Here is a 14,227-nt window from a genome sequence, read left to right as displayed (position 1 = left end):
TCCCCTCCTTTCAACCTATTTGAACTCCATACCTAAATCATTGATATAATGAATGCACTGCTTAGATCAATAAGCAACTCCAGCACACACTAAGTCATAACCAATAAAGTTGGCCCTGAAATAAAACCTTTATCTTGTAATAAGTTAGAAAAAAAAAAAAAAGAGGACAGCACACATGCAAGGTATTATTAGAGTTTTAAGGCTCTCTGGAATTTAATTAACACCTACTATGAAAAAAACCCCTACCTAATTCATGCAGCTATAAAGAAAAAAAATCTTATCATTCATTTGAAAGAAGATTTAACCAACAGAAAACCAGCTCAGTATCAGTCTCACCTTGCTATTCAACAGCCAGAAACTGGAACTGGTTCAAGCCCCCTGAACCAGTGAGCCTGTCCATAGTGTGCCTGTGCAATTACTGCAAAAGTCACTGGAACTTACGGACACACACACAAGGAAGGACAAACTCTCAAACTCTCTGAGCAGAGCATCAAAATGTACACGCAATATATATATCAATGAATATAAATATACACAGGATGAGCTTCTGGAAACACAGCATGATGATATTTAAATATGTGCACATGGTTCTCTTGAAATAGTCAAGGGCAAAACTTAGGAACAATCATTTCCTTCTTGAAAATTGTGGCCTCGGTAGGAACACATTCTTAGAAAGTAAGTAAAAATCTGCATGCAAAGATACTGTAACATTCAGAATTACTGAAAAGTAGCAACTGACCTGACAAAAATATATTTTCAGATCTTCATTATTTCTGTACTTATTTTCGCCTTTACGAAGAGATGCAAATGACAAGCAAGAGATCAAGAGAGTCAACAAACCAGCTGTCACTCTGTAAAAAGAAACAAAAGAGCAATAAAATCCCAGGAAGCATCATCAAAAGTCTTTCATTTGCTGCTGTATGTTGTCTTATTGCACTTTACACCAGATTCAACCCCATGAGAGCTCTGGTTTTCCTAACCTATCCTGCATATTCAGACAGTGTCTCTAGGTTCCTCCTGGGTCCTCTGACCCTGCTTTCACCTCTTATATGCTTCCTTTTTATGACTGAGCTGAGTTAGGAGCTCCATGTTCCTATCATACAAGTTTTATTACTGTACTAAGAAGCCCTGACCTGACATATAGAGCCACTGCTCAAGAACAGATGCACCTATTTCTTCACTGGCACTCTGATTTCTCCCTCCTGTATCTTCTCTCCCAGCATCTACTTAACTTCAACATCCTGAAGTGTCACATATACATATATTTTTAATTGCTGCTTCAAGCTTTTTCAGGTTCAAAACTCCCTTGAAAAGATTCAGACAAGCACAGTGTTTCAGAGGTACAATGGTTCATTAGAAGAATAAATAGAGAGGTGTACAGCCTGGGTAAGGTGAATGTAGGGAAGTGTCAGAGAGGAAGATCTGAAGGTAATTTAATTCCATATTGATTTCTAAGGTGTGCACAATGTTCTAAATAATAGAAAAACCTCAGTTTGAAACAGCAGAAATACATACATGTGTACACACAGCTGAGAGGATGTAATACAGCCAAAGCAGATCTGTATTGAATATTTCTAATGTGCCCAGGGATCAAGACTAAGAAGGGGTTTCAACAGATAGATTTTTAATACAATGAAAAATATTGAGGCAGAATGTCAATCTTGGAAATACCTGGGCTCATAATTCTACCTGCAATCATATATTACTGCCCAAATCCCATATTTCACTGAGGATCAGGCACTCTGGCTCTGACAGCAGGAGCCATGGCAGTCTAGGGTCAATTCAAGTCTCTCTCTGCAGTAACTATGATGACACCACAAGCTGAATCCTTCAGGCCAACCACCTGGATTGCATCCAGACATGAGAGAATGCTTGTGTGATGAAACAGGAGGTCACAAGAGGAGAGGGGCAGACAACAAAGATGCACTAGAAAAAAATGCAAATGAACAACTGTAGAAAATCAGACAAAAATACACTGGAAAGGAAAACTCAGAACAGAGAAACAAAAGTGGAAAAAGAAGATAAAAAGGAGACACTGAGGAAGAAGAGAGCTCCGCCTATCCTATTTGTTCTATTTCCCTGAATATCTTATTAGGTACAGAGTGCTATTCAAAGACAAATTATTCAAAATTAGATGGATGAATTCAGAAAGATGCTGTCAAAAGTAAATTGCTTTTGACTAGATGTTCTTATTCACCTATGTTAGTGCTATTTACCATGTTTGCATCCCAGGGAAGATCCTCCTTTACTGATGACCTTTATTTTCATGTAAAATGTATAAATTTTTGTATTGCGAGAAATGTTTCCCTTGACAAGGAATTACAGAATAACACAAAGAGCAAATGGATGTGGCAAAAGAATGAAGTCTATTCTCATTCACATTAGTGAATTACTGAGGTCTCTATAATAATGTTATGTAAATTCTGAATTTCAACTCCTGTCTCAGACAGCTTTTAAGAATACAATTCCTCACACATACCGAAAGGCAGCCCAAATTTTGAATATCAAAGAGGGAAATAAAAAGTTTAAAGAACAAGATGAGATTCTTACACCAGAGGAATGTTTGGTTCTCTTCCTACAACAGGCATTAACGGAAATATTGCCAGGAGTATGCACAGAAGGGCCCAGATCAATGCTCTGGTCTAAAAGAAGAAAAACAAACAGGATTTTTTGGAAGTCATACTGAGAGACAATTGCCTAATCATAAATGCTTGAGCAAACTATTAACAGGTACTTGCATCTCCCACAAGCAAAAACCCCTGCATGTCTCAAGAGTAGAATTAACTGAAAATAGAGCATGGGATCATTGGTATTACAGCATTTCAATTTAATATCGGAATGAATCCCATTTACATAGCTGTCAAAATCCTATCAAAGACAATGACAATAAAAGCTAAGTTCACACTTAAAAGCACTTTCTCAAAACGTGGCCTTCACACACATTGCAGGCACCAGAAAGCTGAGGAGTAACTTTACAGAAGAAAGGCATAAAACTGCATGTCCTCAGAAGACTGCAGAAGCTAACTAATCAGCTTTGACAGAGAATACTCTGAAAATATGGTAACATTTTCCAGTCTTTGAATCTGTATGCCATTTGATTTAACCACCATAATCATCTAAATAGTTCTCTGAACTCTTTGCTAGGAGGAAAAAGCCCCAAAGCCTATCCCAGGTATTTTACTTAAATAAAACCATTAAGAACTACATCATTTAAAATTTTCAAGTTCAAGTCATATTCACATTCCTGAAAAGAAATTTCAGTGCTACAAAACATCATCTGTGGGTACCCAGCTTTCAGGTCAGTTACTTGATTACTCAATTACAACAAAAAAAATTGTAAATAAACAAATACAATCCTCCATCTGGACAGTTCTTGAAGAAAAAGACTTAGCACTTTGACTCTTTTTTTTTTTTTTTAACCCCAGAACCCCCGTTTTTAGGTCCTTCATGAAATAAGAGACGTTTGAATAAACTAATGGAAGAAATGTCTCCTTAATTAAAGATTGTGCCACTTTACACCTGTATCTACAAAAGTAGAGGGTTTTTCCTGGGAAAAATGGTACAGAAAGCTGCCTTTGAGGAACAATATGTGCCAGCTGATTGCAGGCAATGATGAATTGGCAATCACTTTTTGGTTATCGTCAATAATTTTTTAAAATAAATGATCATATTACTTAGTGGTGATAATTTCACCAATTTCACATGTCAACTCTGTTGTCACTGTGACAGTTTGATAAATGATGTGCATTTCATATGATTAAGTCAAGCATTTTTTAGTTAACAACAGAAAACTGATAGCTAATTCAGAGCTACCCAAACTTCCTAAGCAGTCTTATTACTTGTGTTGTGTAACAGATCTATCTGGATTATATTAAATTCCCTTGCCTTGCTACATGTTGGTCATGATGGAGACCAGAATAACAGCATAACTGAACAAGAATCTAAAGCAGCATTCCAAAGAGACCAGTCCCAACATCCTAAGATGCAACCCAGCTGTTCACCATTTGAAATGTTCTGCTTGAGGCAAAGCAATACAGTACCTTTGCTTGAACCCAGAGCTGTGTGATCACTGGCCAGCCAGCAAAGACGAGAAGACCAACAGTAAGTGCAGAGCGGTAGAAAAAACTGAAGACCTAATTGAAATAAAAATAAAAAAACCCCAACCAACAGAAGACTGAAAACCAAGCACATTAATTCCTCAAAGAGGTAAAATGCTAGCAGGGAGATACCCTGTTGATACATATGGGTAAAATACTTACTAGTATTTCAATTCCCAGTATACAAACCAAGAGGAATCCTACAGACTGACTGACACGAAGTGACGAGACATTTGCTGCAAGGTCTTGAATAACAGGAACTCTGTTAAAAATGATGGAACAAGATAATATTTATTTTTTTAAAAAAAGCAGTAACAGGCTTTTACCTTTGAAGGGCAAGGAGGGGATCAGAGCACAAAAAAAGTTTTGGGCATTGCTGGCCCTGCCTACTGTTTAGAAACAGAATGGGTGAAGGCCAGAGGATCTTTCTGCCCAGTTTTATTTGATATAAAATCTACAATAAAACCCTCCAGCTTTTTTTCCCCTCCCATTTCTGGCACATCTTCACCAGTATTTGGACAGGCTTCATATTATTCTCTATCCAAATAGACTCTGAGTTTATGAATATTTTTGGTTATGCTGTGCTTAATGTCTGTCATAACTGATGAAACATTCAGAAGCCTTAGAGAGAAAAAAAAATCCAGTTAGCTTTTCCTGTGTTTTATGAGGCAGCTCATTATCTAACTGCAGTTGGTCTCATTTTCTCTGAATAATACTGAGTTGGTATCAACAAAACTGCCTGTAGATTAGGAATAGATAGGAACAGTAGATAGGAATCAGAAGGTAACAAGTCTTCTTGGGTTGGAGTACAAGCAGACCCAAACAAAGCAAGTTTGCTTTAACATGGGAGTGCATTCCTCAACACGACAAGCACATGTTTCCCAGAAGCAGCTGGCGTTCTGCACACTTGACACTTCGCAGGATCAGACTATTTCAAAATTAATGAAGAAAAGGAACAACTTGTCCCATTTTACAAAAGAAGTCAGTTGCTGCAGGTATTTGCCCCAGATTTTAGCATCCTTTCGCTACAGTTATGAGAGTATGAGAAACATTCTGTCTTGAAAATACTTATTGTCTTGGAAATTTATTTTTATTAATAGAAAAGTTATCTTCTAGACCTAGCAGCTGTATCAACCAGTTTGGAAACTACTCTGTATGTCAACTGAAATATAAACCAGGGTCCTATGGAATTTCTCAGGAAACACTTCAGGAAGTTCAATAAAATTGTATATAACTTTTTCTCCCAAACTTATGGGAAAAATTTATTTGTCAACAAAATAGAAGCACAGGCCTGGTTTTATAAAACATTAATCATAAACTGTATTCTTTACTTACTCTCTCACAACTGCATACCATACTGGTACTGGCAAGAGACAGTATATATAGTATGTCCAAGGACATCTTTGAATCAACAGGAAAACAGCTATTATCATTCCAGCAAAGGCAAAACCATAGAAGAGAACAGCAGATTTCTGAAAAACAAATGGTTGGACAAACATTCTTGAAATGGCAATAAAATGTTTTAAACCACCCACTATTTTCAATTTGTTAGTTACACAGGAAAACAAATGCTGTTTCAACACAATCACTCAAGCTGCCATGTGTCTATGTACATGACTGCGGACACCGTTGTCAGCCAGACTGAAAAAAAAAAAATCAACCAACAACAACAGGATTTGAAGATCTAATTCTCATTACATCTCTTCATAAGGTCCTGCAGCAAAATCGGCACAGCAAAGGCATACTTGTACAATCTGGGAGCCAAATATATGCAATGTTATTTATGTTCAAAGGATACTTGAATTCAATTTGAAGTCAGAGACCCTTAGGTCTTGGAAAAAAAAACGCTCTCAAATTGAGATTCTAAAAACAGAATATAACCTTTCGAGTTCAAGTTCAGAGCATTACAGCCAAAGCGTTTAATGAAAATTCCATCAGCACATTCCTTCCTCCTGTTTGAGACATTTGTAAGAGAAGTAATTAAATTAAAATATAAAGCATTAACTCCTACCAAAAAAACCCACAACTACTTAAGATGTAGGAACAGCTGCTGAAGGAGGCTTGTGAACAGCCTTCCAGGAGAAACGGCCTTACTCAAAGAACCCACAATTTTAAAACATCACAGTGGTGCATGGCACTAACAGGCAGCATAGCTACAACTGCTGCTATATTTAATCCTAACCTACATCTACTGCTTTGGGCTTTTCTTAAAAAAACCTAAGAAATAAATAAGACATGGGTTTAGAATGTTATGTACTCAATTGTAACTCAAATGATTAGAATGTTATGTTCTCAGACTGAGAACACTGTAAGGAGGAACATCAAAGAAAGGAAATTTTTAAATGGGTTATCTCAGGTAGGTAGGTCAGTCCATAATCATCAGACAGCAGCAATCTCGTTTGTGCAAAGAGAAGCATTAAACAGTCACTGTGCATCTGCCTTTCATCTGGTCATTGAACTACTCTTCCTTACTCAGGGACATTCAGATATCAGAAGAATTACTGGTAAGGGAAGATTATGTACAAGTTTTAAATACACAACTTTATGTATTGCAACTTGACATGGCAAAGGCAGCTTTAGTGGCTGCGCAGCCTTCAGCACACTGCAGGTAAGGACAAAGACAGTGTTTGCTGCTACACAAATGCTAGTTTCTTTGAACGAGTTATGTAGACAGATACATAACCAAGTTAAATATGTTGAGAAAAGACAATTAATTAGCAGTTCACATAGATGGATTAACATCTTTTCTGGCTCCCCTTCCCCATAACTGACATACAATTGCCTTGATCTAAACTGACAGCAAATGCAAGTTTGAAATTTTTCTAAAAACAGAATTTCTGTTAAGATATGACATTAAACTAAAAATAGATATGTCCTATCGAAAGCTGACCTAGTGCAATTCTGCTTTATTAGTTTTAACTTTTACATTTGTTGACATATAGACAGAATGAATATGTATATATATGATATACACACAATATAATTTAGCATTGAATGAGTAAACATATACAATCAACATTTTATTCCATATAGCGACTTAAATATTATGGAGTCCAATCTAGTCAGTCATGCATTGAAAATGGAAACCAGATTTGCATTTTCTGTAGATGTTTAAAATAGATTAAAAGGTTATGCTTCTTGCTAAGCAAAACAACATATTACACCAAAAGTTTTTTCATACGCAGCATAAGAAGCCAAAGACTTTTAAAGATGATATATACAAGATATGCAGTTTCATTATTCAGAGGCTCCTTGATTTTATAAGGTTGTGCTTTGCAGGAGACTATTTGTCAATGGTAGATTAGTTTCTCAGCAAAATTCTTTAAGCAGTTCCAATGTGAGCTATAAACCAAATAACTTCCATATATGAAGCATTAGCCTCACACTGTGATTCTGTAAGTATTTAGGAATGCTAAAAAAGGATTCTACAGGAAAAGGCCTCTTATTGAAACCTCAGGAAAGAGAAATTCTATAGACAAAGAACTAAGAAATCTATTTTTTTTTTCTGCCAGTGTCACTAGCATAAAATTTGCCTTCAACAAGTAAAATCAATACACCAAATGAAAATCCATGTCAACTATAAATGCAAAATTTTTCCTTAATGTAGTTATTAATATGCCTGATACTCAGTCTATTTATTGTAATTATTTTGCTCGCATCTAACATAACATGCATCTTGGATTACTTCCTCTCAGTTATTTGATGAAAGAAAATCTAAATCATGCAGTGCAGAACTTATGAATATTTTCCATTTTAATTTTGTTTGATCATTTTCATTAAAAGCCAAGACTATCTCATTTCAGCCAGTAGTAAAAACCCCAAGATAGCATGATAGGAGTAATATATTGAAGGCAGTAAATATGCTAAGTGGGTGCTCCTTCTCATTTACATTACCAAATGAAACAAGTCCTTTTATTCTGAAACACATTCTTGAATTTTGAGAGAATTTCCCCCGCTCTGAAGGCTTTAATCCTTCTCTAGTGAAATGCTAGCTTTTTGCCTGTTCACCTTTTTGAGGTATCTCTTTTCCTGGTGAATGACTGAAAGCAAATTAATTTCCTAGGATTTTTCTACTTTGTGAAAAATCAAACCATAATGATCTTGTCAAAAAGAGCTCCCTTCATCTTTGATGTCTTTTGCTGCATCCCTGCAAATCACAAAGAGCAAAAGAGACTCTGATCTATGAAACCACAGTTCACCTTCTATTAAAACAGGCTATACATTTTAAAAACACCATGATTGGGCTGCACAGCTTCTGAAAACAGATTTTGAATTGCCAAAGAGGACAGGAATAAAATAATTTACATGCTATTTTTTATGCCTTAAAGTAAATCAAACTGGAAGCCTGGAGTCTGTATTCTGAAGGCTGAAGTCTGTATACTTCTGAACAAGTATTTTTACAACAGAATGCTGACTTTACTACTATTAATGCTGAAAATTGCCTCCTGGTTAAAGACAGATTCTAATAGTTTTGCATCACTATGTTTGCTTACACTTTCATTAGCATCTAATAAAATGCACAGCTGTAGGAAGGAAGGAACTGAGAAAGCACAGTATTGCATACTCAGACTTATCAGAAAACTCAAACTTATCAGAATACTGATCCTAACAAATGGACCAAACAGTAACACTATATAGGATTACAGTAGCTAGAAAACTTCACAGCTTGCCAGTTTCCACATGAAGTCAACAGAAGGGTAAGGTGTGCAATTTGTCCCACACAGAGACACTGAGCATACACTTAATGCTGAAAACTGACAGAAAAAAATAACTGAATGTTTCTGACCTACCTTATTATTAGCTGGGAAAGTTTTGGTCAAATTGGTATGGGTCTTGATAATCACCAAAATCACGTAAGTTGTCCAGCCCAGAAATCCCATTGCAATACTTAGACCCAGGAATAATCTGTCATAAGTATGGTAATAAGACAAGCCTTCCAAAGCAAGGTTAATCAGGGTTTTGCACAGGGATACCTGGAGGCAGACAAAACATATAAGCAACAGTTTAGAACAGTGTAGGCTTCCCATTCCACAAATTGGCCTAACTGGCACTGACAGGAGCTCAAGCAGCTCCACCACTCTTGGCACGTGTCCTATCCACACTCAGGTACAGTGTTTCAGCAAGCATCAACTGCTGAAGTACACACTGCTTTGGACTCCTGTTGGACATAAAATCAACCATCACTTGGTTCCTTCACCATCCTCCCTGGCCATGACAGTCATTAGATGGTGAAAGCTACACAGACAGCACACCAGGAACACAACCTACTATCAAGCATGCCGCTTGGTTTTCCCATAATAAGCATCTGACTATATATATATATATTCCAGTCTAAGTTACCCCCTCAAAAATAGTCAGGTCCTTCTGAAGGTACAACATTTTACGAAGGAGGAGGATTATGGATGCAGCTGAACATGGTCACTCCACAGCCTGAAATACTCCCTTCCTGGGGTTTCATGTCCTCCACTTCAATAGTACCTGATAGCCTGAGCACCAGAAGTGAATTCTCTGGTGGATAACTGGAACCACAGTTTCATTTATAAAGCAGCTGCTTGGGGCTCTCAGGATGTAAATCATTTGGACACAAAAAGGATTGCACCCAGTCTAATCACAGGTCCCCCCTACTCACTACCTCCACCGGGGAGACACCATAAAGACATCGTGTCATTCAGGTGTGCTCACCCCTGTGATTTACCCAAAGATGGGAAGCTCATCTGTGTGATATGTGGCCACAGAGGATTCTCTAGTGAGTAACAGATCTGTAAGGCAGGGTGTAATAAGATGAACATACACCATGCTTCTTTATATGTGCAGGTATCCAGTTGGGATTTAACAACAATCAACAGAAAAAGGTACATCAACTACTGAAGAGATGACAAGTCTGCCAATGGGCAAACTCACCCCAAATGACATCATTCTAGAGGATACAATTATGACTGCACATGTGCAATGCAAAGAGCTGCAGAGTTGAAGCAAAGAATCATCCACACCCCAGCTGCTGGTAATGAACTGACTCTTCTGCACTGTGGTACAGGAAGCTGAGGATAACCAGGGCCCAGGCACAAGTCTGATGTGTTAGTGACCAAGGGTGAACTTGAACACCTGGGGCACCCAAGTGAACATGGGGTAAAATTTATAACCACTAACTTGCAGGTTCTACTCCTGAAATGTAGAAAATGTCTCCTGTAAGGAAACGTGAGAGCCAAGTAGTAGTATTAGGAAACCAAAATAAAACTTGCTCCCACAGCAAAAAAGATCCATTTATTTAAACTGAACTATTTCCAATTTACAACATGGTAAATAAAAAGGCACAAGGTATAAAATAGATTTAGCTGTCCTGTGCATAAAATAGTGATTTATTACCCTGAGAATCATATTAGGAAAAAGGAAGAGTTGTACCCTAAGACATAATGGAATTACTCTTCCATTCATCTGGCAGGTTAAATGTAATCCTACATATTCAATTTTTTCAAGTACTTTTTAACACAGAAGTCAATAACCAAACTAAACCTATGAAAATGAAAGACTTCTTGGTATGGAGTTCTACAAATTAGTTCTGTGAACATCAGAATACAAGGACTGGTGAACCACACCAAGTACCCTGTCACACAGTGAGTGGTAGCAAATGCTTCAGAAAGTAATACTGGAACTGGGAAGCATGATTCCACGTATGGCTCCCAGTCTTTGACAAACTGAAATGTGAAATTAAAACCAAGAACAACTGGTTCAGGTAAAAGAACAAAAAAAAGCAGGATCTATGATGAAGCAAGATATCACACCTTTTTTTCATGCAACTGCTAGTCTTAGAAATGTGAACATGAACTACATTCCTGAGTTTCTCTCTCAATTTACCCTTTTCTACAGTGGAAAATGAAAACATACACTGTGTGACAGTATCCTATGAAACAGTAACAAGGAGTTGAAGAAGTATGCGGAAAAAATACAGCAAGTCAGGATTATTCATTAGATCGGATATCAAAATGCAAAATTTCAGAGACTTACAGTGGGATTTTATTTGTGTTAATGAGATGTGCATCGTAAGGGTGGAAAAAAGCTTTATTTCTCAGTTCCTCTCAATTTAAACAACTCTAAATATTTACAAATAGCAAAAGCAGACTTACCGCTTCATTGTACTCCTGCTGCTGAATATACAATCTTATTTTCTTTAAAAAGTTGATTTGTTCAGAATCAGAAAGTGGCCTGTGCAACAATATAATGGGATATTAAAATTTCTTCTTTTCATGAGCATAAAAAATTAACTTTGCAATTAAAAAAACTACTCTGGAATGAAACATCACCAAAATATTCTGAACTTCATTAGTGGTAATTAAGTAATTCAGACTAATCTATTGCTCTGCATTCATCTTCACACCTGCCAACATGGTTGCTGTTTAACTTACCTGAAGATCTTTGCATTAAGAGACTTTTTTTTTGTGTAGCCATTCCCATCTAATACTGCTGAAAATAATCTTCCTTGTGCATTATTATTGACCATTGCTTTGGATAAGAAGCATGGCACAGACAAGAATTAAGCAATTTAACTGCCTTAAACATGGTTGTGAGCAGTTTGTAAGCCTGTCAGCATAGGATGATTTGCTTAGGTTCCACACTAACAGTAGATGATGCCTAACAATCTTCTCTTTGAAAAGTATGAGCTTATCTCCTGTTACACAGGGAGCTATTAGCAGAGTCCCCAGAGCAGGGGATAAACAGTTATACACTGAGGTCAGTGATAAAAATCTCTTTCATTTTAACAAATTAGATCATCAACCTACATAATTGCTACAGTTCCTCCCTTACAGAAAGCAGCAACAAGGACAAACAAGCCAGTCAACCAACCTCCAGCAAAGAAAGGGGGAAGGAGCTGTTTCTCCTGTACCATTTTCTTCCCACACTAAGGATGGCAGCAGAGCAGAGGATCCCAGGCTTACTGTGGGCAAGCTACAAGCCACAACACAGCCACTGTCTCTCTAGGCACCACAGGGAAACTGTCATGGGTCACAGCCTTCTGACAGCTGGTGAATGCACACAGCAGCTCTCCTTCACACCTTCCACAACATCACCTTGGCACAGCACCATCTCCTCAGCATCCCTGGCACATGATGGCCCAGCTGCATGTCTCCCTCCCTTGCACGTGACTCCTTCACATGCCTCATACACAACCACCCACTGCATGTTTCAGGCAGTGCCAAATCAGGACTGGCCCTGGGGTCTCACTCCCACTGTGTGGTCACTCAGCTGAACCACAGGAGCAGGTCTTGATCTTACGCAACTGCTGCATTGAAACACTCCTGAACAATATGAATTTTTATTACTAACATCCTGGCATATTTTGATACTGTTTCCTTAAGTTCAAGCACAACAGTATTGTGCAAAAATCTTCCCAGATAGCAGATAATGGGAGAAGCAGTGACATATCTTACTTTCAAGAAGAGTAAATAAGTGCATTAAAAAATACTTGTCTCTTTTCAATCTAGAAAACAACTGAAAGATTGTATCTATAAGCAAAAAGGAAGAAAGAGGTCTCAGGAAAAAAGAAGGTAGGAAAAGATCATGACAAGGTGATGGCAAGAATTTGAGCACCTTAACTTTTGCTAGAGAAGAGAGGAGTTTAGAAAACAAAGTTGAAAAATAGCAAAGGGAATATTGGTTGTTTCTGCATCTTCATGGCACGTCCATATGGAAGCCAACCCTACAGCTCCACAGGCCAAAGGCTACCAGCATGCAAGCCAGTAAATGCACACTAAGGCTGATGACGGCTCAAGTTAGAGTCAATTCTTCAAGTAGGCAAACCAGACCCAAGTACTGTCTCTGGGAAATCTGTAGCCCTCACATTTCACTCAGTTGTTTGGTAGGGGAAGGGGAGCAAACACCAAACCAAGGTGGGAGTTTTTACCACGTGTGGAGATTCATGGGAAGAAAAAAAAAGGATATATTAGCTTTCAGGTAAGGATGTTTTAAAAAATCTGGGATAAATATTCAGGAGCTTTATGCACCCAAGATGTTCCTACATACCCTGCATCATTTTTATTGTTTTACATATACTATTTCCTGTGGATTTTATCCTTGCTAAATTAATGCAAATTTCTTATTAGTTAAAATTATCTTTTACATCTTTAGTCATTTAGCTATAACCCCCTTATTATCTTTTTACTCTCAATGAATCACTGTATTATTAATGAACAATAGTCTTCACCTATTCCTTCTCAGACAACAGCACCTGGGATCTCTGTACATGCATGGTAAAACAGAATAAATGGGATTTTTAACCAGTGAAGTTTCAAGTAAGTCAAAAGCAGAAAGCAATTATTTTGTCAAATGGGATTACCATGAGCAGGTGCATTGTTAATTTTCAATAGCTAAAATCATACCACACATTTTACCTTACTTCCATATTGTGCTGGTTTGAGCTGAAGTAGAGTTAACTTTCGTCATAGAGGCTAGTATGAGGCTATGTTTGGGTTTTGTGCAGAACACAGAGTTGATAATGCAGAGATGTTTTTGTTATTGCTGAGCAGAGCTTACACAGAGCCAAGGCCTTTGCTGCTTTCCGTACTGCCACACTGGCAAGGAAATTGGGAGTGCATGGTAGACTGGGAGGAGACACAGCTGGGACAGGTGACCCAGACTGACCAAAGGGATATTCCATACCATATGACATCATGCTCAATATATAAGGTGGGAGGAAGAAGGAGGAAGGGGGGACATCTGGAGTGATGGCGTCTGTCTTCCCAAGGAACCGTTACGCGTGATGGGCCCTGCTCTCCTGGAGATGGCTAAACACCTCCTGTCTTCGGGAAGCAGTGAATTAATTCCTTGTTTTGCTTTGCTTGTGTGTGCAGCTTTTGCTTTCTCTATTAAACTGTCTTTATCTCAACCCATGAGTTTTTGCAGCTTTTACCCTTCTAATTCGCTCCCCCATCCCGTTGGTGGGGGAATGAGTGAGAGGCTGCGTGGTTCTTGGCTGCTGGCTGGGGTTAAACCACGACACATATATATATGCTTTTCAAGATGCTGAATTTACAATTGTCCAACAATTGTTTTTGTAAAATGTATGAATTTCACCAGAAACTAAGGACTACTCACATATAGTTACAAAAATGCAAGGGTTGGTCATTATTTTAAGACTT

At 37.8% G+C, this 14,227-nt stretch overlaps 1 protein-coding gene across 1 annotated transcript in view; it reads right to left on the bottom strand.

The window, feature by feature from the left end:
* The window catches only part of PIGN (phosphatidylinositol glycan anchor biosynthesis, class N), an 86,243-nt gene that overhangs the window by 31,743 nt on the left and 40,273 nt on the right, over window positions 1–14,227 (bottom strand). The window contains exons 12-18 of the mRNA XM_009083883.1: window positions 11,219–11,297; window positions 8,888–9,070; window positions 5,433–5,569; window positions 4,260–4,359; window positions 4,041–4,133; window positions 2,551–2,642; window positions 740–851 (exon numbers count right to left, since the gene is read on the bottom strand). Coding sequence (XP_009082131.1) covers window positions 740–851; window positions 2,551–2,642; window positions 4,041–4,133; window positions 4,260–4,359; window positions 5,433–5,569; window positions 8,888–9,070; window positions 11,219–11,297 — 796 coding nt within the window. The remainder of the gene's footprint in view (window positions 1–739; window positions 852–2,550; window positions 2,643–4,040; window positions 4,134–4,259; window positions 4,360–5,432; window positions 5,570–8,887; window positions 9,071–11,218; window positions 11,298–14,227) is intronic.

This window comes from Acanthisitta chloris, unplaced genomic scaffold (genome assembly GCF_000695815.1).
Source record: "Acanthisitta chloris isolate BGI_N310 unplaced genomic scaffold, ASM69581v1 scaffold5971, whole genome shotgun sequence".
Taxonomy (NCBI): domain Eukaryota; kingdom Metazoa; phylum Chordata; class Aves; order Passeriformes; family Acanthisittidae; genus Acanthisitta; species Acanthisitta chloris.
The sequence above is the reverse complement of the archived record's forward strand: the minus strand, read 5'-3'. Positions and strand labels throughout refer to the sequence as shown.